Source organism: Coptis chinensis, chromosome 7 (genome assembly GCF_015680905.1).
Source record: "Coptis chinensis isolate HL-2020 chromosome 7, ASM1568090v1, whole genome shotgun sequence".
Classification (NCBI taxonomy): Eukaryota; Viridiplantae; Streptophyta; class Magnoliopsida; order Ranunculales; family Ranunculaceae; genus Coptis; species Coptis chinensis.
Window position 1 is genome coordinate 4,921,490 of NC_141462.1, and position 21,606 is coordinate 4,943,095.

Below are 21,606 nucleotides of genomic sequence, written 5' to 3' on the forward strand. Positions count from 1 at the left end.
GGTGTGTTCTTGGGAACATAGGTGGAAGCGGTGATGAAACCTTGGCGTGTGATTGGGATTCTCACCTGGAGCAGTCTGGGAGTTTAGTTTATTAGGTCTGATCTTTTGTGAGGATGTAATAACGTAGGTTACATTTTTATATGACATGAGAATACGATGTTGGAAATTGTTATTCTTAAAGTTGTTTATGTTTGTATTGGGATGGAAGAAAGTTTTTAATAAATTGATAGTTGAGGAATTTGGAGATTTTTGTTGTTAAGTTGATCCTGTTGTGAGGTGGGTTTTAGGTTTTTACATGTGTTGTATCCCCCGTCATAGCCTGGGTTTTTAGACAATTGAACCAACTGATGGTTGAGATATTTATATTTCAATTATTCATTTTTTTTAATTGTTTAGAAAATCGGGTTGTGACATTTTTGTTCTTTAATATATATAAGCTAGTTCCACTTCGCCTCTTGAGTTCCTGACCCATCGGCGTTCAGTGTAACCTGGTCCCGTGAACATGTAACATGTTACAATAGCAGCTGATTTGTAAAGAACTTCAATTCCTAATTTGGCAAGCATTGGCCTGGTTTCACATGTGGTTTCCAATTTGGCTTTTAATATACCATGCCTGATTCCATTTACCGTTTATTCTGTTGATGTTTTAGTTTCAAAGCTGTATCCCTTTTTTTAGAGTTGCTTAACAAATTACTCTGTATATACCCAAGGTTGAACCTACTTTTAATGAAGTTTCCTACTTTTCTTTTGACTTGAATGCAAATTTTTGTGAACCCTTGAGTGGCTTTAAGTTGCAGTCTTCATGGAAGTCTATCTCTGTTTTGGGAAATGAGTTTTTGAACATAGACAACTGTAGAGAAAAAAAGGGATTTTTTCTGCTTTTCGATCGATCGAGGCGCCGCGTAGCGGCGCTTGAAGAAGACCCGACGACCCAAAGCTCGGAAGATATGTTTGCGCGACCAGCTCAAAGGGCGCCGCTTCGGTGCTCGATGATTTTTAGCGACCGTTTTCTTTGTCTTTTGTTTGCGGGCCTCGCTACAGTAACCGCGATTTTTTTGTTTTTAGTATAAAAACAAAATCAGTTTTTTGGAAAACCTAACTTTTTCCAAAACCAAGAAAGAGAGTGATTACAAGAGAACAATTCTTTGTGAGTTGAGTGTTCATTCTTTGTGAGTGAATTGAGAGAGACTTGTAATCTGTTACTCCGGACATCTAGTAAAGCTTGGAACTCGCGATTGTGAGCGTAGGCAAATTCGTCGAACCACGATATATCTCGTCTTGTGGTTTGTTCTTCTTTACATTGATTGTTTTATTTCATATGCTTGTTATTTGATATTGAGAAGTGTTGGGATATTGCTTGGAGGGTGTTGAAGTCTTGTCTATTGAGAAAGATCAATCTTTGTGTAGGATTGATCCGTTTGGTGTGGGTAACGCGTTGTTTCCGCAGATTAATTATTCACAACAATTGGTATCGGAGACTTAGGTATACGACCTAGGATTTTGAGTTTAGTACTCAAAATTTGTGTAACAAGGTGTTCGATTAAATTTCGAGGTGAAACCGCTTTTCTTTTGGGGTTATTGTGTGTAACTTGAAAGATGGCTCCCAAGATGTCAAACGCAAGGTTTGAAGTAGAGAAGTTTAATGGGAAGAATAACTTTGGGATTTGGCAAGTCCAAGTAAAGGACATCCTCATCCAACAAGGTTTGCCAAGGCTTTGAAGGGGATTAAATCTAAAGCGCGCAAGTATGAGTAATGATGATTGGGAAGAGTTCGATCTTGGGCTTGTTCATCAATCCGGTTATGTCTTGCTAATGAGGTCATGTATAGTGTGATGGGAGAAAATACCGCCGGTATTTGGCTCAAACTAGAGTCTATGTATATGACCAAGAGCATGACGAACAAGATGTACCTTAAGAAGCGTCTTTATCGGTACATGATGGTGGATGGTTCAACGATGCAAGAGCACGTTAGTGAGTTCCGTCGGCGCCTAGCGGATTATTTGAATGTTGGTATGAAGATGGATGATGAGGATCAAGCGGCATGTTTAATATTCTCCTTCCTTGAGAAAGCTATGAGCATCTAATGACTACATTCATGAACGGAGAGAAGTCGTCGATCTTGACGAAGTTGAGTGCACTTCTTTCGATGAGTGAGTTGATGAAGAAGACACGTGTAGAGAATAACATTGATGCAAGTCGGGGGCTAGTGGTAAGAGGAAATTGTATGAGCGAATTATTCAAGTAATGATAATTCTAGGTCCAAGTCAAAGAAGCCTTTAAAACATATGCGGTCTCTACAATTGCAATGAAAAAGGACATTACGCAAGTAATTGTCCTCACCCAAGAAAGAGAACAAAGAGATGGATGGAAGAAAGGTAAGGCAAAATTTGAGGCAAATTATGCTTCAGCTCTGAAGAGGATGAGTTCGGGTCTACGTGTGTCCACACAAGACTATATGACCGAAAAGGTGGATTCTTGATTCGGATGTTCCTATCATATGTGCCCGAATAGAAAGTGGTTTACTTCTTTTATGAGAGCATTGATGGTGGTTCTGTTTTAATGGGTAATGACGTTGCTTGTAAGACGGTAGGAATTGGAACTATACGGGTCAAGATGTATGATGGTGTAGTGAGGACTCTAACCGATGTGAGACATGTTCCTGAGCTAAAGAAAAGTCTTATTTCTCTTGGTACCTTGGATTCCAAAGGCCACAAGTTTGTGGGCGAAGGTGGAGTCCTAAATATTGTTAATGGCTCTTTAGTTGTTATGAAGGGTCAAAAATATGGAACCTTGTATACTCACGATTGGTAGTACGGTGATAGGCGATGTAGCGATGGGTGCATGTAGTAATGATTCCGAAAGTGCACTAAGATGTGGCATATCGTTTAGGGCATATGAGTGAAAAGGGTTTGTCCGAGTTGTCAAGCGTGGTTCTTGAAGAACTTGAAGAAGCCAAGTATGGGGTTCGCGTGAGCATTCAAGGCGTCTATGGGAAGCGATCACGAGTCAAGTTCAAGTCAAGCAAGCACACGACAACAGCATCCTTGATTATGTGCATACGGATGTTTGGGACCCTCCGTGGTGGCTTCCAAGGGAGGTAACCGCTATTATGTCTCATTCATTGATGATCATACTCGCTATGTGTGGGTGTATATGATGAAATCGAAAAGATGAAGTGTTTGAGACATTTAAGAAGTGGAAGGCAAGGGTTGAGAATCATACGAGGATAGGAAGGTAAAGACATTACGGTCCGACAATGGTAACCGAGTATACCTATGGACCTTTCCAAGAGTTCTTGCGGCGCAAGGGAATTGCCGGACACCGACCGGTCGAGGGCACGCCTACGAGAATGGAATGGCGAGAGGATGAATAGAACTTTGCTTGAAAGAGCAAGATGTTTATTGTCTAATGCCGCCCAGGCAAAAGAGTATTAGGCGCGATCAAAGTGTCCATGGCGTGTTACCTGTCTAATAGGTCACCGATTACCGACTATAGATTGCGGGACACCTTATGAGGTGTGGTCGGAGTAACCCGGTGATTATAGTATCTTGCGAGTGTTTGGATCGACGACTTACTACCATGTGAGGGACATCAAGCTAGATCCTAGAGCTAAGAAGGCCATATTCTTAGAAGCCATAAAATGGGGTAAAGGGATACAGATTGTGGTGTCTAGAAGACCACAAGTTCCGGGTCGCCAGAGATGTTACCTTTGATGAGACTTCGGTGTTATCTTCGATTAAGCGGAAGTAGGCGGGCGTAATGGTGAGTCTATAGAAGTTCAAGCTAATGAGCTTGAGTTGTCGATGCGCCAGATATTTGGTTAGATCATGATGAGGTACCAAATCATGAAACCACACAAAGAACAGGGGAAGAAGAGCAAAGAGCATCCGCGAACTTGTAGTGGCTGACCACTAGCCACATAGACAAGTTAAAGAAGTGCACAAGTATGGGCACGAAGCCGTGAAACACTATGGTCGGTGGATTTAGTGGCATATGCACCGAATATCAAAGATGATGAGCGGATAGCTTCAAGGAAGGCGTTAGAGATGCTCATTTAGAGATTGGTTGGTAGCTATGCAAGCAGAGATGGAATCTCTTGATAAAAATCACACATGGGACCTAGTTTTATTGCCAAAGGGCAAAAGGACTATCGGCAATAAATGGGTGTTCGAAAGAAGAAAGAGGTCCTTCCCGAACCGAAAGATCGGGTACAAGGCAAGAGTGGTAGCAAAGGGTTTTCACGAAGGAAGGAGTTGACTACAATGAGGTATTTTTCCCGGTGGTCAAACATCGTCCATTCGTGTGTGTTATTAAGTTTAGTTGCTCACTTATTTGGGAGTTAGAGCAACTTGATGTGAAAACCGCTTTCTTGCATGGGGACTTGGAAGAAGAGATCTATATGAGACAACCCGAAGGGTTTGTCGTTCTTGAAAGAAGATTATGTATGCAAATTGAATCGGTCATTTGACGGGTTAAAGCGGTCGCCCGTGCAATGGTACAAAAGCTTTGACACATTCATGATGCAACATGAGTACACCGGGCGTAAGTATGATCCGCGTGTCTACTTTAGAAGGCTTCGTGGTAATGACTTCATCTATCTCCCCGCTTTATGTGGATGACATGCTTATTGCTTCCAAAAGCATGGTGGAGATAGACAAGTTGAAATCTCAACTTAGCTCGAAGTTTGAGATGAAAGACTTAGGTGGAGCCAAGAAGATAATCGGGCATGGAGATTGACAGAGATAGGAAGAAGCGACGGATAGTTGTATCTCGAAGAAATACATTCGAAAGTAATTTTCGATTTGGTATGGAGAGTGCAAAGTCGGCTTCTACACCTTTATTTGGGCATTTCGTGCTTTTCGCCTAAGTTCTCTCCTAGTTGATTGGAGGAACAAAAGCATATGGCAAATGTTCCTTATGCAAGTGTTGTGGGCGTTTGATGTATGCTATGGTGTGCATTATCGCCCGGACATTTCCGAGTGCGATTTAGTGTTGTCGGGTATATGGCAAATCCGGGGAAGCAACATTGGGAGGCGATGAAATGGGTACTAAGGTATTTGAAGCGGTACCTTGGATGTGGGATTAGTTTATGGTGGAGGCACTTGTTATGTCAGTGGGTTTGTGGATTCTGATTATGCAGGTGATCTAGATAGACGACGATCGACTACTGGTTATGTGTTTACTATGCATGGTGCACCGGTTAGTTGGAGGTCTATGCTACAGCTACACCGCTTGCTATCTACTACCGAGGCAGAGTATATGGCAGTGGCAGAGGCAGTGAAAGAGGCATTATGGCTTCGAGGTCTTCTAGATGATTTGGGTATTGAGCAGAACAGTGTTGCTTTGTATTGTGATAGTCAGAGTGCTATTCATTTGGCGAAGAACCAAGTTCATCATGGTCGGACCAAGCATATTGATGTCCGTTATCACTTTAAACGGGATGTCGTTGAGGATGGTGATGTAGCACTTGAGAAAGTAGACACTCATGACAATCCTGCTGATATGCTGACGACAGTTGTCACCGGAGTTAAGTTCCAACACTGTTTGGACTTGCTCCAAATCCTACATGTTTGAAAAGAGCCCGGTGTGGGGGCATAGCCCGCCGAGGCGATTGATCGCGAAGTCTTCCTTGGCCGGAGGTGTTCCTCTTTGGATGTGATCTTCTTTGGATGTGTTCGGCTTGACTTTATGTGTTAAAACCTCACCGAGGTGGAGAATGTAGAGAAAAAGGGATTTTTTTACGCTTTTCACGATCGAGGCGGCCTCGAAGAAGCGCGACCAGCTCCAAGATATGTTTGAGCGACCGACCCGCCGGTCGATTATCGTTGATTTTGGCGCGACCATTCGCAAAGCGGAGCGCCGCTTTCGAAGTCTTTTGTTTGCGGGCCTCGCTTACAAGAATCGCGATTTTTTGTTTTAGTATAAAAAAACAAAATCAGTTTTGGAAAACCTACTTTTTCCAAAACCAAGAAAGAGAGTGATTACAAGAGAACAATTCTTTGTGAGTTGAGTGTTCATTCTTTGTGAGTGAATTGAGAGAGACTTGTAATCTGTTATCGGGACATCTAGTAAAGCTTGGAACCTCGTAGTGTGGACGTAGGCAAATTGCCGAACCACGATATATCTCGTCTTGTGGTTTGTTCTTCTTTTACATTGATTGTTTTATTTCATATGCTTGTTATTTGATATTGAGAAGTGTTGGGATATTGCTTGGAGGGTGTTGAAGTCTTGTCTATTGAGAAAGATCAATCTTTGTGTAGGATTGATCCGTTTGGTGTGGGTAACGTTGTTTCCGCAGTTAATTATTCACAACAACAACTATACAGTATATACCACTACTAAAGCATAACTGATACAACTTCCATCTTTTAGTTTAGCTTGAATTCCTTTTAGCCGAAAATTTTGTCTATCTAATTGGACTCGAGATCTCTACAACCGGGTACAGAGATCATCTCTGTAACCGTGTTATCTCGCCGTTGATCCGAATCCGAGATGTGTGTATGTGCCTCGATATCTGTGTGTGTACTCCGAGATGTGTATGTGTGCGCGGAGATACAGATGTGTGTGTGAGGTACAGAGATTATCTCTGTACCCGGTTATAGAGGAACCGGTCTCTATCTAATTAGCCATGCAATCTATGGACTTAGCAAGTGTGTCGATTTTCGTATGTATGTGTTTTTAACACGATACTGAATTCTACTCATTCTCGTGATTGTATCTGTTTCTTGGCATACTTGTATCTCAAGCAAAAATCTTAAGATAAATTACTTTGTACTTTAGTGTAAACAAACTCCGTTCGTTATGTGCAATTGTTCAAAGCTCAGTACCCTGCATACAAACTATATGCCACAGGCTACAGCCACAGTAACGGGTTAGTTTCCCCTTTATAAGATTTTTTTTACCAATTTATCTTATGAGGAGATCTTTCTCATACTTTTCTATGCACGCAAACAAGCATGATTAAAAGTATAATATATTGAATCCTATATATGTTAAATTGGTGTTCCATACTTGCAGCCTTGCAGTTGCAGGCTAGGTGAAGTAGTCAATACTCCTGGATATGGCTCTGCAGCCTCTGCTGCCTATAATTCCAATGCACCCTTTGCATGTCGTGGAATGGTTAAGGATCTCGCACTTGGTGAAGCCAAAGATAAGAATTTTGTGTTCTCTCCAAGTTCCATTCAGCTTGCACTGAGTTTCGTAACAAATGGTTCCACTGGTTCAACCTTAAAGGAACTGCTCGCGTTTCTAGAGGCTGAAAATTTGAATGATCTCAACTCAGTTGCTACAAAACTGATTGATACACTCTCTGGATCCACTGAAGGTGGACCTATTTTATCCTTTGTTGGTGGTCTTTGGGTTGAGAAATCCTTAAATTTGAAACCAACCTTAAATACCATTGCTGAAAGAATTTACAAAGCCAAGGCAGAAAACGTAGATTTCAAAAATGAGGTGAGTCCTTTTTTTTTTTTTTTTTTTTAGCGGCGGAAGTATGTTTTAAAATATATGAAAGTAGTTGGTACTAATCATGACTTCATTATTATCTTTATCTATATCATGATTTGTTTTGAATAATCATAAACTGAACAGAAAACATGGAAGCTTAACAAATTGAAAGATTAGTTAAAAGTTAGACGATAACAATAGCTTCAGTAACTAAATGTCTAAGTATATAGCTACTTGTTATGTTTATCCGAAAAGATGTTGACGGATTAGTAAAAAATCTGAAGAAAACAGTATTTGAATTATTTCCTTTCTATAATTGTTAATGAAATAATAATTGATATGACTCTAATTAATTCTGATGGAAACAATGATTATGTGGATGAAGGCCAGAGAGATAACTGAGGAAGTCAACAAATGGGCTGAAGAGGCTACAAATGGACTCATCAAGACTGTTTCACCCATTCCTTTGAGTCCAGAGACAGTAATTGTGCTTGCGAATGCACTCTATTTCAAAGGAAGATGGAGCGAACCCTTTTATAAGTCTGCTACTGAGTACTCCAAATTTCACCTTATTGATGGAAATTCCGTGGAAGTTCCCTTCATGACTACCCACAGCGAGCAGTTTATTGATACATTTGACCATTTCAAAGTTCTTAGACTACCTTATGGAAGGTCTGTTGAAGTTCCCTTCATGACTAGCCTAGAAGAAGAGTGCAGTGATACTTCCCTAGGCGAAGAAGAAGAGTCCAGACTCCTTCCGAAAGGAAGGATATCGAAGCAGCTCTTTCCATGTATGTTATACTTCCCAATGATAGAGATGGTTTGTGGACTCTTATTGAGAATATGGGTTCTGATCCAATGTTCTTGGAGAATTATGTACGTTCGCGTCCAGAGTTAGTTCACGTGAGAGACTTCAGGATACCAAAGTTCAAGCTTACATATTACTTTGAAGCTTCTAAGATTCTCCAAGGTGTCGGACTAAAGTTGCCATTCTGCGAGGAAGCAGAACTTGATGAGACGGTACTTGGTGGCAAGAGACTTCATATTTCAAAGGTTCATCACAAGTCACATATAGAAGTTAATGAGGAAGGAACTGAAGCTGCTCCTGTCACTGTTATTGGAGTAGAAGGGGGTGCTGATTGTTATTCTCCACCTACATTATCCGTCCTTGATTTTGTGACAGATCACCCGTTTATGTTCATGGTGAGAGATGATATAAGTGGGATGATATTGTTCATGGGACATGTCATTAATCTCTTATTTGAGTGAGCAACAAGAGATCTCATATCCAACATGAAGTCAACTTTCGTCTGATGAATCGTGTGTTTGGATGGCCAGTTTTATTTTGAATCATTTCTTTCGTTACTCAGTTCACATTTTTGTGTACACGATGTAAGTGTACGGTTGCTACCTGATTGAAGTTATACAGTTTTTTAGTCTTGTGATTGTTGTTGGTATTCGGGGAGGTGCAATAGATGCATTAAGTAGGAAACATAATTTGGAAAGCACCCTCACGGTCTGGACTTGTTTCCAAAGTAGATACTTTCGTATTAATGCATCTCTGTTACACTGCCCAAAATACTATCAATTGTTGGTGGTGGACGTAGGCATTGCCATACCAGGTTAACGCTTCTTCTCGTGGTTAGGAATTTGGTTGTTCGTCGATTTCATACAATGCTATTTTTGGTTATATGCTTCAATCACATCATTGTTAGTTTAACGCTTCCATTGTCTTGAATTGGTGTGCTTCAAAATAGGTACTTTTGTATGGATTTAGGTCTCTCGTTATTGTAATGACGTAACCAGTCAATGTGTTGATTTCCTTTCCTCGTTCTTTCTTTGATGTTTCCAATTGGAACTTCCCTCTATACTAGCATTTTTTATCCTGAGGTTCAATGATCTACATTCAATTCTCTCAACTTTTCTTTAGCATTATACACTTGTTTCAACTTGCATTCTAGAATAACAATTCCTGTTTGAAATGTAAACCAACAAGTCATATAACACATACATAAATACATACATACATACCGTCATCTGCAGACAACCTAACTTCAGAAGTGCAAGTTGTATCATGTCTCAGGTCGTAGGGAACTGTGGCAAATATTGAATATCCTTAAGCAGTATGGGTTTAATAAAAATTGTCAATCAGGACCAGATATCCCTAACAGGAAAATGGGGAATGAAACACCCTTATTTTGATTGCGGTTAAGCCCTTTTGTTTGCATCGCTGGTCTTTCTTTTACATTTTTTTTTGTGATGACGTCGCGTCCTTGAAAGGGTGAAGACATAGGGAGCCACGTACTTGATTGATGATCCTACTGTGTATCCCCATTATTTTGATCAAACAGGAATTGTGAAATGAAATTACTTGGGCCTTTAAAATTGCGCGGTGGAAGTGGAAATCCCCAAGTTCAATTGTTGGAATAGTCCCACATTACTTGCGTGAAGTTATTTGCCCATTAGCCTCTCTTATATATAAACCTCTTTGGATTCCTAAAAGTTGCTTTCCAAATTGCTCTGCAACTCAATTGGCATTTGGCAAGTAATTCTCTACCTTCTACACCTTTTTTATTCTCTTAAATCTCAATTAAGATAGGGAGGTCATTTTAAACTTAAATTTATATAAATAAGATTCACAGTTTACTAGTTTTATATGAAATTTTATTGTACCTTTGTCCAACATTTATGATCGTGAAAAATTGGTATTTCATACTTGCAGGAAAAGTGAAACAGGTGGAGATATGGAGACAAGCAAGATAGCTGTTCGTCCGGTACCTCCCACTCGGACAGAAAAAGACTTTCGCCAATATTTTGAGACATATGGTCATGTAACTGATATAGAAGTTAAGTACAACGAGAGTAGTTATTACCCTCGCTGTCCCCGTCGTCTTGGAGTTGTTGTCATATCTTTCGATACTGAAGAAGCAGTGGAGAAGGTTATGCAGGAGACCTTGCATGTGGTAAGCGGAGTACCTGTGCAGGTAAATCGTTACCCTCTATATAACCCTACTATGGCTGGATATAGCCCAACTAGTAATACTGCGTATAGTCCTACCAGCCCTCCATATAATCCTACAATTCCTCGGTATAGCCCAACTAGTAGTACTTCGTATAGTCCTACCAGCCCTTCATATAATCCCACAATTCATGGATGTAGCCCAACTAGTCCTGCGATTGTTGTACATAGCCCCACGATTAATGCTGGGGCTGTGTCTGGTCGGTGTGTTGTTGGAAACCCGAGACTATTAGCTCGAGGTCGACCTGATGCCCTGAGGAGCCCATATAATGCCTATGTAAGTGATCCCAGTATACCATTTGCATGTCGACAAATAGCTAAGGACCTCGCTCTCGGTGTAGCCAAAGACAAGAATTTTGTGTTCTCTCCATGTTCCATTCAACTTGCACTGAGTTTTTTAACAAATGGTTCCAGTGGTTCCACCTTAAAGGAATTGCTCACGTTTCTAGAGGCTCAAAACTTGGATGATCTCAACTCAGTTGCTTGGAAATTTATTGAGACACTCACTGGATCCACTGATGGTGGACCTATTTTATCTTTTGTTGGTGGTGCTTGGGTTGACCAGTCTCGCACTCTGAAACCAACCTTCATTACTCTTGCTGAAAGGATATACAAAGCCAAGGCTGAAAGCGTAGACTTCCGAAACAAGGTGATCATCAGTCCATTTTTTTTTTCAGAACAAAATTCTGAAACTGGCTATACTGCCAAAGTTTATTTATAGCTTGAAAACTGTTTTGATATATTAAAGAACTGATACTATACTAATAACCATGCATTTATTATTATATAAAGTTATAAACAAATCACTAAGCTGAACAAGAATTGAAAGATTTGATCATTTGAAGAAAACAGTGGCTTCATTGTCTAAGTAGAAAATTTATGTTTATTGGAAAATATGTATGCAGGAACTAGAATTATTTCATTTTTGTGCCGTTGAAAATTATATTATTTCATTTTAATTTCTTATGAAACAATGATATTGTGGATGAAGGCAATCGAGATAACTGAGGAAGTGAACAAATGGGCGGAAGAGGCGACAAATGGTCTCATCAAGTCTGTTATACCTCATCCTTTAGATCCAGATACGGTACTCGTGCTCGCAAATGCACTCTATTTCAAAGGAAGATGGATGAAACCCTTTCGTAAGTCTGCCACTAAGGACTCCAAATTTAACCTTCTTGATGGAAATTCTGTGGAAGTTCCTTTCGTGACTAGCCACGATAACCAGCGGATTGATACTTTCGAAGATTTTAAAGTTCTTGGACTACCATATAAGAGCAGTAAGGATAACAAAGCAACTTTTTCCATGTATATCATACTTCCTAACAAGGTAGATGGTTTGTGGCCTATTATTGAGCAGGTGGGTTCTGATCCATTGTTCTTGGAAAAGTATGTAAGTTTGTATCCAAGTGTAGTTGACGTGAGAGAATTCATGATACCAAAGTTCAAGATGACATTTTACGTTGAAGCATCTGAGATTCTTCAAGGTGTTGGACTAAAGTTGCCTTTCTCCGGGAAATCAGAACTTGATGAGATGGTACTTGGTGGCGGACTTCGTGTTTCAAACGTTCATCAAAAGTCACATATAGAAGTTAATGAGGAAGGAACTAAAGCTGCTGCTGCTGGTACTGTTGCTACTTATATTGGGAGTAGTGCTGGTCCACCGCCTCCACGTCCGTGTGTTGACTTTGTGGCAGATCATCCGTTCATGTTCATGGTGAGAGAGAATGAAAGCGGGATGGTATTGTTCATGGGGCATGTCCTTAACCCCGGAGTAAGCAAGAAAAGATATCATAGAACAAACCCCGGAGTAAGCAAGAAAAGATATCATAGAACAAAGGATCTCGAGCCTCTTTAGTGTTTTTATTTTTTTTATTTTTTTTCCTCGGTTGTTAGTTTTATTAGTTGATGGTTTGTTATCATGTGAACGGTAGGTTTGACGATTCGATGAACGGTGTATTTTGTTTTGAATAATTTGTTTCATGGCTCAATTGGAATGGAATAACCGAATAATGTTAGTGTGAGACTGTGATACGATAGATCGACCAGATTTCCTCATTCTCACCCCTTCTCTTCAATGCCTATAAACGTTTCTTTTATTTTGCTAGTAAGTTCTGTGCACCTCGAGCTCTTTAAGTGGTACCTCCTTGCGTATAGATTGATTGAATTTAATGAGGGCAAAATCTTTGATGGTTTGAATAAATACCTAAAAGAAAATAGAGTCAAGAAAATAAAATTTTTGTGTTTTTCTTGCTCTATAATAGGCACCGAGCTAGTGCTCAACAGGGACTGCTCAAGACAATTGGGGTCTTGAGCAAAATTTGAATGCCAAAAGATGTGATTCTTTTTGGTTGGAGAAGGACAAGGGCAAATATAGGGTCTGTTTAGAACTACATAGATTTAGGCCCAAACACTTAAATTGACCAATAATTTCGGTTTTAGGCATGGTTGACCAATAATTACAGTTTTAGAACAAAAACGGGCTGACATCAGCATCTATCATTAATAATTTCGTTATAAGGACATTTTCGGGCGTCAGCAAATTATTTTTTATTAATACAAATTATAACCTTTTCTGATATACATGCAAACACCACTATGCATGTATGATATGCACTGCATATATGTGTATAACACACATGCAAATATCATTATGCATGTGTATACATGTGCATAACACACATGCAAACACTACTATGTAAGTATATACCACACACGCACACACCATTGTGTATGTGTGCAACAAACATGCAAACACTACTACCACACATGCACACATCATAGCATTATGCATGTGTATAGAACACATGCAAACACTATTATGTATGTGTATAGAAACACCATTATGCATGTGTATAACACACATGCAAACACTACTATGCATATGTGTATACTACACATACACACCATTATGCATGTGTGCATCAAACATGGAAACACTACTACCACACATGCACACACCAGTATGCATGTGTCCAACAAACATGCAAACACTACTATGCATGTGTACACTATGAAATAAATGAAATTTCTCATATATGTTAGTCCTAACATAAAGTGTGAGTGTGCTGAGGGTCAAAAACAAAATTGAAAAATCACGTGGGATTTTGATTTAACTGATAAAAACTTAAATGAGGGTAATATCGTCTTTAAGCAGTGATCAATCCGGTTTGTCCTTAAGCCATAATTATCTGCCGACCCAAACTAGAAGCTAAATTAATCTCCAATTCTGTCCGATCCTATGGGCCTTTTTTTTTTGTAAGCCTGTTTTAAATGAGATCAGTAACTCTTTGATGCTGGCGGGGTTCGAGCCCCAGACCTTTGGTATCATCACTCAAAGATTTTACCGACTTTGCTAGTCGGCACCATCTATGGGCTTGTTCTCTGTTAGAACTAATGTAATTTTCTACTTTCTAATATAAAAACGTTATCTAACCGTTAAAATAGGGGCTGAAAAGCAGTGGTGTTGTGGGTTGAATTATATTGGGGGGCTTGGGCTACGAGGCCCTAAGCACATGCATATTTTGCTATGGGGTTGAGCAGGTCCTAGTGCTCAAGCTAGATTGCAACTTGCAAACCCATATAATTTTGAAAGACCCTTTCAGAAAGGGCTGAAATCGCCCTTTGGTGTTTTAGGAAATTGCAACTTCCTATTTTCTTAAAAGACATCTAGAATCATAAACTTGCCTACACACACACACACACACATATATATATCAATTACCTATAAATAAGTCACAAGAACAATCGGTGAAGTATGTGGGGATTGACCTTCGCACTGAAGCTTAGCCACGGTCAATTATATGTCACACTATCAAGGTGCACTTTTTCAGACATAATCAGTATTCTCCGGCCTCATCCAAATTCGTAAAGTCGCACCCCAAACTTTGTTTACCCATAAGTCTTACTATATTCCGTAAGTTCTTTTCATTTATAGTCACGTGTTGAGTAGTTTCTAATTGAATTTATAGTAATTAATCAAATTGATACATTTGTATTTGCTCTTACTTGGTTAATTTGCTTCGTTTAAATTATGTAGGTTTTGTGAGTTGGAGTGTATTTACATTTTGTCAGTATTGCGTTGAAGAACTGTTTGAACACCTTGGTTAGTGATTTTTTTCCCTAATTTCTTCTTTTTGATCTTATAGCAACTGAATTTATAGTTCTGTACAAATCTATTTCAATTCCTATTGAATGGTGACGTCTGTTTATATGGTCTTTAGCTGAACGAAGAAACTTTGATTCTCATATCTTCAAAACTTAGTGATCTTTGTTGATTCTCAGGTATGTTTCTTTTCATTTTTTCGTTTTTCCTTCCTCGCTTTTATTCCTCTCACACTCACATAATGGACAAAACTAGCTGGCGTTGTTTATTTTTATCATCCATGAACGTGGCGATGGGACCTTGGCCAATCACTATAACTTAGTGATCTCTGCTTATTCTCAGGTAAAGTGAAACAGGTAACAACTGATCTTTTATATATAACAACTGTGATTGTTTCCCTGTTTCATGGGTTATGTAATTCGGTAGGATGTTTTATGGTTCATTGTATAGTCAATTTGGATTTGAGTAACAATCTTATAATAGTATAGAAGGCTATTACATTACAAAAAAGATCACAAATAGTTGATCTAAAGCCTACTCGAATATATTTAGGGTTAGGTTGGTTAGGTTTGCTAGAGGCCGTTTTGATGAAATTCCTATCACCTTTGTGAAGATACTTAAGGGTCATATTTAAATAAATAAATAAATAAATAAATAAATAAATAAAAACTAATTTGATGGAGCATTTTCATGGGGTTAATTAAGTTAGGGATGTTGGAAAAAAAATTCAGTTTTTGTAGGTTTGCTCAGCCTTCTTGTTATTTTTTTTTTTAGCTTTTCGTAATTTAGCAATCGAATACATGTTGTTACCATTGTAGGTACAGGTGACACTTCTTGAGTACTCCATGAACTCGATCATGTTGTTATTGTACAAACTGCAAACAGTCAATCGGACGTTCAGGTGTGGAAAGTTGATGTATTTTCTCGCTTTTTTGTCGTATGTTAATAGCCTTCTCTCTATTTATATAATTGTTTGTTCTCGACAGTGGGACTGGGGCAGGAATGGATATTGTTGTCTCCAGCATCCGAGCTTATGTTAGTGCGCTTAAGAAGATGTTTGATTTCTCAAGAACATCCAAGGTCTCTCCATAATATGTTCTGAAGTAATTGCTTAGGGATGTGAGGATTCATTGTTTATGCAGACCGAAACAAAATCCTCCATGCAACATCAAGCTTGGCTTCCTAAGACATGTTTATAGGATGGAGTACATTGTCTTTGTCTTTCTAAACCTTTTGCTTTTGTAATAGTTTATATTATATTCTGAATTTTGGTTATACATTGTGAAGTATGAGCATTTATTTTCTGTTTGGTCTTGTACTATTTGTACTTCCTAGAGTGACTTAGATGATTGAGTTGTTTGCTGATGACCATCATTTTCTTTTGTAGTGAGTTTTGTCATTTGTAAACTTGTATAGCGTCAAAAGTTACAAGAGGTCTTCGTTGGGGTCCTAGAGAGTTTTGGTAGTTTATAGTCATGTGCACGATTTTGTTTATGGAGTAAAATAGGATAACATTATTCCCGCTTTTATGGAGTAAAAGTTCTCATTAAGGTTCACCAATTTGCATGCACATTAATGTTTGCATCAATGGTACAAATACAATTGCATCTTATCTGTTTGGAATTGATCACTCAAGTTGCCTCTGCTTATTCTTCTTTTTATTCCGATAATCAAGTTACCAGGTGATGTTTTGGTGTAAATATGTACATGGAAATATGTGGTTGATTGTTGAAGTTGTCCTCTACTAAATGTTGAAGTTATTTCTTTAGAAAATTCCAGTTTTAGGGCTGTTTATAGAATGTTCACGGGCATGTAGAGGTACTAGGTAGCGTGTAATCTAAAGAAGCGCATGAAGTTGTTCAAAGGTCGACGACACGGGCAAACTCTAGTATATATATATATATATATATATATATATATATATATATATATATATATATATATATATATATATATGCTAACCATGTATATATGCTAACCATGTGTTCGGGCCAGCTAACATGCACCTTGACTAATCTCGAGGCCCTAGTTGGAAATTCGACCAGGTACTATCTCGTGAGTGGCCTTGAGAGGAATCAAACTGACCAGTTGTGCTACCGACATTATAACTTTTCTATACTACACATATAAGACGAGACCAACTCAATCATGGGCAAGTTCGTATAAGTTATTATCTACTTTCTTCTTTTTCTCCTATATATGCGTTTCCCCACCGTTTGATCATCGGTAGGGGATAGTAAAAAAAAAATTACTTCGGCTTTTTAAATTGCGTGGGCAGGACCCAAAATTTGAATGTGGCCTATAGTCCCATATCGTCTGCTAGCGCTGATTTGCTAATTGGGCTTTCTTATATTGATACCCCTCCTCAGGCCCAACAAATTTTTCGCGGGAATATGGATGTTAAAAGAGAGAGAATTGTTCACGGCCTGCCTCTCACATTCACAGTAGAGCAATTACGCCAATATTTTGCTACATATGGACATATGGTCATGTTACCTGTGTAGAATATACTAGGCGTCGTCTTTTGGATTTGGAGTTATTTCTTTTGATACTGAAGCAGCCGTGGAAAAGGTTATGCACCAGACATTCCATGAGTTAGACGGAAAACAAGTGGAGGTCAATCGTTATAAGCAGTCTAAAAGGAATTACACATTTGGAGATTCCAGCGCATATAGCCCAACGATTGACGGCACTGTGCATGGACGGCGCCCCCGGCTTAAGCAATCTTTTTGATAGCCCAAATAGTCCTGAATATAACACGAGTCATGCTGTGCGTGCAGGGCTTTGCAGGATTCAACAATAGGGGGCTACTAGCACTAATCCTCACTATTTTTTTTGCGCAGCAGTTACCAATGTATTTATGATTTTTGAGCAAAGTTAAAGGGGGCTACAGCCCGGGTCAGCCAACTCATAGATCCGCCCCTGTGTGCGTGGATGGAATGGGGGTGGAAACCCAAGATTTGGTATTGCTGGAGGTCGACCTGGTGCCCTGATGAGCATACCCTTTGCATGTCGTCGAATGGCTAAGGATCTCGCACTAGGTAAAGCCAAAGACAAGAATTTTGTGTTCTCTCCATGTTCCATTCAACTTGCACTGACTTTTTTTAACAAATGGTTCCAGTGGTTCCACCTTGAAGGAATTGCTTGAGTTTCTAGATGCTAAAAACTTGGATGATCTCAACTCTGTTGCTATGAAATTTATTGAGATACTCACTGGATCCACTGATGGTGGACCTATCTTATCTTTTGTTGGTGGTGTTTGGGTTGACCAGTCTTGCACTCTGAAACCAACCTTCGTGACTGTTGCTGAAGAGATATACAAAGGCAAGGCTGAAAGCGTAGATTTCCAAAACAAGGTGAGCCATTTTTCTTTTAATTTGATCTTAAATTTTTCTTAGAACAATGTTTTTAAATTGGTCTATACTGCTAAAAAAATTTAATAGCTCAAAAATAGTTTTGAAATATTATAGTACTAACCAGCTTTATTCAGCAAAATGCATTAAGTTGAACGAAAATTATGGAAATTTATGTTTATCCTAAAACATGTTGAAGTATTAGAAGAAAACAGTAGCCAGAATATGTAATTATAGAAATTTAATTTTATTCGGAAAGATATGTAGTAATTAGTTGGATTAATTAATTTGATATTGTGGAATAATGTGGATGAAGGCAATCGAGATAACTAAGGAAGTGAACAAATGGGCGGAAGAGGCGACAAATTGACTCATGCATCAAGTCTGTTATACCCAATCCTTTGACTCACTCGTGACAATAAGATTTAGGGAAGCTGACGCCGGAAATCTGGAGCGAGAGTTTAGGGCTTGCTTGATAATCCATTTTCCTGCTGGCAAATCGATATTTTTCCACTTAAACACATATTTGCCGCTGCTTGTTGCGATATATGGGTCTGGCAAAAATAAAACCAATTTGCCGGCAAAACACTCACGTGACCATCTTTTCCCACCCGAAGCAGGAAAATTTTATCCATATGGGAGACGGATATATTTTGGCAGCAGAAAATTGACCAAAATTTTCCCACTCCATTTTCTTGCTTCGATCAACCACCCTAGTCTGCGACAAACCCATTTGCTTCTCTCCCTCTCTCTCTCTCTCATTTGATTTTATTAAAAAAAAATCAATTTTAATTGGTTAACTGTTATTTCAATTTCAATTCAGATTTTGGGATAAAGTTTATTGATATAGTGAGTTTTAAGATGAAAGATTCAATATTGATTGTTCAGAAAGGAAAACAAATGCATGCCCAATTCTTTAAATTGAGAGAAATACTACATTATGGTGAAATTGTGTTGAGTTTATCTTTATGAAGGTTTTATTTTGACCAGGTGTGGAGACAAACGATACGAACATCATTAGAAGTGGTTTGTTCTCGAAAATTTTGAAAGAAGAAGCAGTATCCAGGCTTCAGGAGATAGGGAAGGTAATATCGAAAGTATTTACAACTAATTTCATGTTGAGTAAAGTCTGCATGAGGGTGGTTTCTATAGACTAGAACACACCGATACTTTTATTATATTCTGGCAGTGTGATTAGTTGATGATTAGCATTTATCTTGTACAAGACACTGTCATTGATGCTGGAATGTTCGATGGCTCATTAGGTATAGTTTGTGCAGTGTCTGCAGTTTAGGTTTTGAAGATCGAAGGAAAGTTAGAAAATATAAGAAGACCGATAGAGGTCAGTGAAATATGATGCCACTTCGTGTTTTTGCTTTGCTGTGATGACTATGCCAGCGGTGCACTATGTTGATATATTACATGTGAATGCTTTTGGGGTACCTTACGTAGTTTATGAATCATAATTCAAAAGTGAGTCCTGCTTGTTAAAGAAATATATACTAACACCCGTTATAAATAGGTTTCACTTTGAGCACTGAATCGTGGTTATGTTCAGATCCGGCAGTGATTGAATACATATAGGGAAACTAGACTACCATTTGACAAATTGGACCTTGACTTCCTGCTGAGTGTTGTTTAACTTCCTATTTGTAGAGCTAGAACAAACTTACTGTCCAAAGTACTTAAGAACTGGATCACAAGAACGGAAGATATAGGCATGATACTTGGTTGTTAGATAATCTGATCTTTCCCCAGTTATCGCATACAGGTTCACATTTTGTTGAGCTAACGTGCATGTCTGGGTTTATAGCTATCCATCTTCAATTTGATTGTTCCCTGACATAATGAAGAGTTGATGCATCACAATTGTTTACTATAACCTGGCTTATTGTTGCTTCACTGCTCGAAACTTGCAGGTGATTGCATTTAGTGATGAAGAGGGTGTTAGATTTCAGACAGCTTGCCAGTCTCAGCATTGCTAATATCCGATAAGAGGTTTAACCGACTCACTCAATTTATACATGGAATAATGCTTCTCTTTTTCACCTTGAGTTTGATGGATAAAACCTCATTCAGTGGTGCAACAGTCCAACATGCTCTCAAAGAGAACTCATTTGAGAGTACTGAGGAAAGTCTTCTTCAACTCAAGTACAAGGAAGGATCAGTCTGGGGTTATATTACTGCGTATGCTGGCACTCTCACTGCCTATCACCAAATATATGTATATTCATATCGTTCTCAAAGTCTTTTTGATTTTTGTCTCTTTTTCCAAAGGTTCACATTGAACAAGGCCCTGTACTGGAATCACTTGGTCTTCCTCTTGGAGTAGTCAACAGCATAGCTGGACAAACACGATTAAAGGTATGTAACATGTTACCTTGTTTTATCTATTAAATTATTGTTTTAGTAGGTAGCTTCCAAGCTTTGGACTACCTTCGTACTTATCGTTCTGGTACTTATTCTTCTTGGGGAACTACATCCTTTTTAGACTCTTTATTGGTTTTTGGAGAAGGTGTTAACCAAAACTGGTCTGTGACACCGATTAATTCCTCACACTTGTAGTCTGCTGATTATTTGTATCTTTTCGGTTCTCCATTCCCCCCCCCCCAGTGCAAGTCGTGGTGCCTTGTTGGTTTTGTGTGTTGGAAATGGTGATGTTGAAGGTTTGGAGACTTGTTTGGAAATGAATAGATTGTTTAGTTGTAGTGTAACTGTGTGAGAGTGCTTTTAGTTGTGTTGTTATGTTCCAAGTTAAATTTTGCAGGTGGAGTGGAGTGTGTGTGTTGTGCAGGTGTGTGGGTGCTGCTGCTGACAAGTGTTGTTGCTGCTGCTGACAAATGATGCTGCTGCTATGCTGCCAGGTGCTGGTGAGTGGTGCAGGTGTTGGTGGGTGGTGCTAAGGTGTTGCAGGTAGTGAGTGAGTGGTGCTCCTGAGAAATGTAAAAAGTTTCACAAAGCTCCTGAGAAATTGTTCGAGTATAAACTGCAACTAGGTGACTTTGTTTTGTTCATGCTTGTATTTTGTATTAGCTGCACTCTTGGACCCAACACTGTGAAGTGTTTTTATCTATCTTTTTAATCAACAAAACAAATATGGGTGCAAAGTAAGAAATGTAATTTTCCTTCATGATATCACAAGTCAATGTAAAAATATTCAGGGAAAATTGTATGAAAAGTTGTTATGTGTTTTATCTTTTTAAAATGTATGAACCATTTTAAATACAAAATACAAAATAATAAATTTTAAAATTTATTTTCCAGTGGAAAATTTTGTGTTATCAAGCACCGGCAAAATTGGCAAATGACATTTGCCAGCATTTGCCAGTTGATGCAAATTGTGTAAACAAGCAACGGAAAAACAAAATTTTCCCACTAGTATTTATTTCCGGCAAATTTTAAGTGGGAAATTATTTTTTCATTATTTATTTGCCGACAAAGTGGGAAAATTTATCAGCGGTGGGGTGTGCTTTTATAAATATTCCCACTTAAGAGGCAAATATGTAATGGGAAAACATTTTCCCACTTAAAAATTTGTCGGCAAACTACCTAGCAGGGAAAATAGAGTTTTGCCGTTGTTTGTTTTGTCAACAGGCAAATGTGGCAAATGTCATTTGGTGGTGCTTGATAACACAATTTTTTGCCGGCAAATTCAGCAAATAACAATTTTTGGCAATTTCGCA

The 21,606-nt window shown here is 38.8% G+C and overlaps 1 protein-coding gene and 2 long non-coding RNA genes across 5 annotated transcripts; all 3 read left to right on the forward strand.

Annotated features, from left to right (window-relative positions):
• The first annotated feature begins 7,337 nt into the window (after nucleotides 1-7,337).
• LOC147485438 (uncharacterized) lies at nucleotides 7,338-8,889 on the forward strand. Its single transcript, XR_015201782.1, has 2 exons — nucleotides 7,338-7,452; nucleotides 7,832-8,889. It is a non-coding gene; the product is annotated as an uncharacterized LOC147485438 (long non-coding RNA).
• Nucleotides 8,890-9,906: 1,017 nt separating this feature from the next.
• Nucleotides 9,907-12,472, forward strand: LOC147485439 (serpin-ZX-like). The gene is made up of 3 exons (XM_086572011.1): nucleotides 9,907-9,991; nucleotides 10,169-11,114; nucleotides 11,457-12,472. Exons 2-3 carry the CDS (start codon nucleotides 10,191-10,193, stop codon nucleotides 12,321-12,323), a joined length of 1,791 nt encoding a protein of 596 aa, XP_086428137.1. The 5' UTR covers nucleotides 9,907-9,991; nucleotides 10,169-10,190; the 3' UTR covers nucleotides 12,324-12,472.
• Nucleotides 12,473-18,343: 5,871 nt separating this feature from the next.
• On the forward strand, nucleotides 18,344-21,119 carry LOC147485440 (uncharacterized). Of its 3 annotated transcripts, none has more exons than XR_015202424.1 (7): nucleotides 18,344-18,772; nucleotides 18,914-19,008; nucleotides 19,150-19,265; nucleotides 19,843-19,921; nucleotides 20,003-20,110; nucleotides 20,201-20,287; nucleotides 20,691-21,119. It is a non-coding gene; the product is annotated as an uncharacterized LOC147485440 (long non-coding RNA). The 3 variants fall into 3 exon arrangements; XR_015202423.1 differs by having other exon boundaries at nucleotides 18,553-18,772; nucleotides 19,189-19,265; XR_015202425.1 differs by having other exon boundaries at nucleotides 18,553-18,772; nucleotides 19,204-19,265.
• The last annotated feature ends 487 nt before the right edge of the window (nucleotides 21,120-21,606 follow it).

Excerpts from the sequence above, each read along its gene's own strand:
- LOC147485439 (XM_086572011.1), top strand. The coding sequence starts at position 10,191 with ATGGAGACAAGCAAGATAGCTGTTCGTCCGGTACCTCCCACTCGGACA. Across the intron at positions 11,115-11,456 it reads GCGTAGACTTCCGAAACAAG|GCAATCGAGATAACTGAGGA; the intron begins GTGATCATCAGT and ends TTGTGGATGAAG.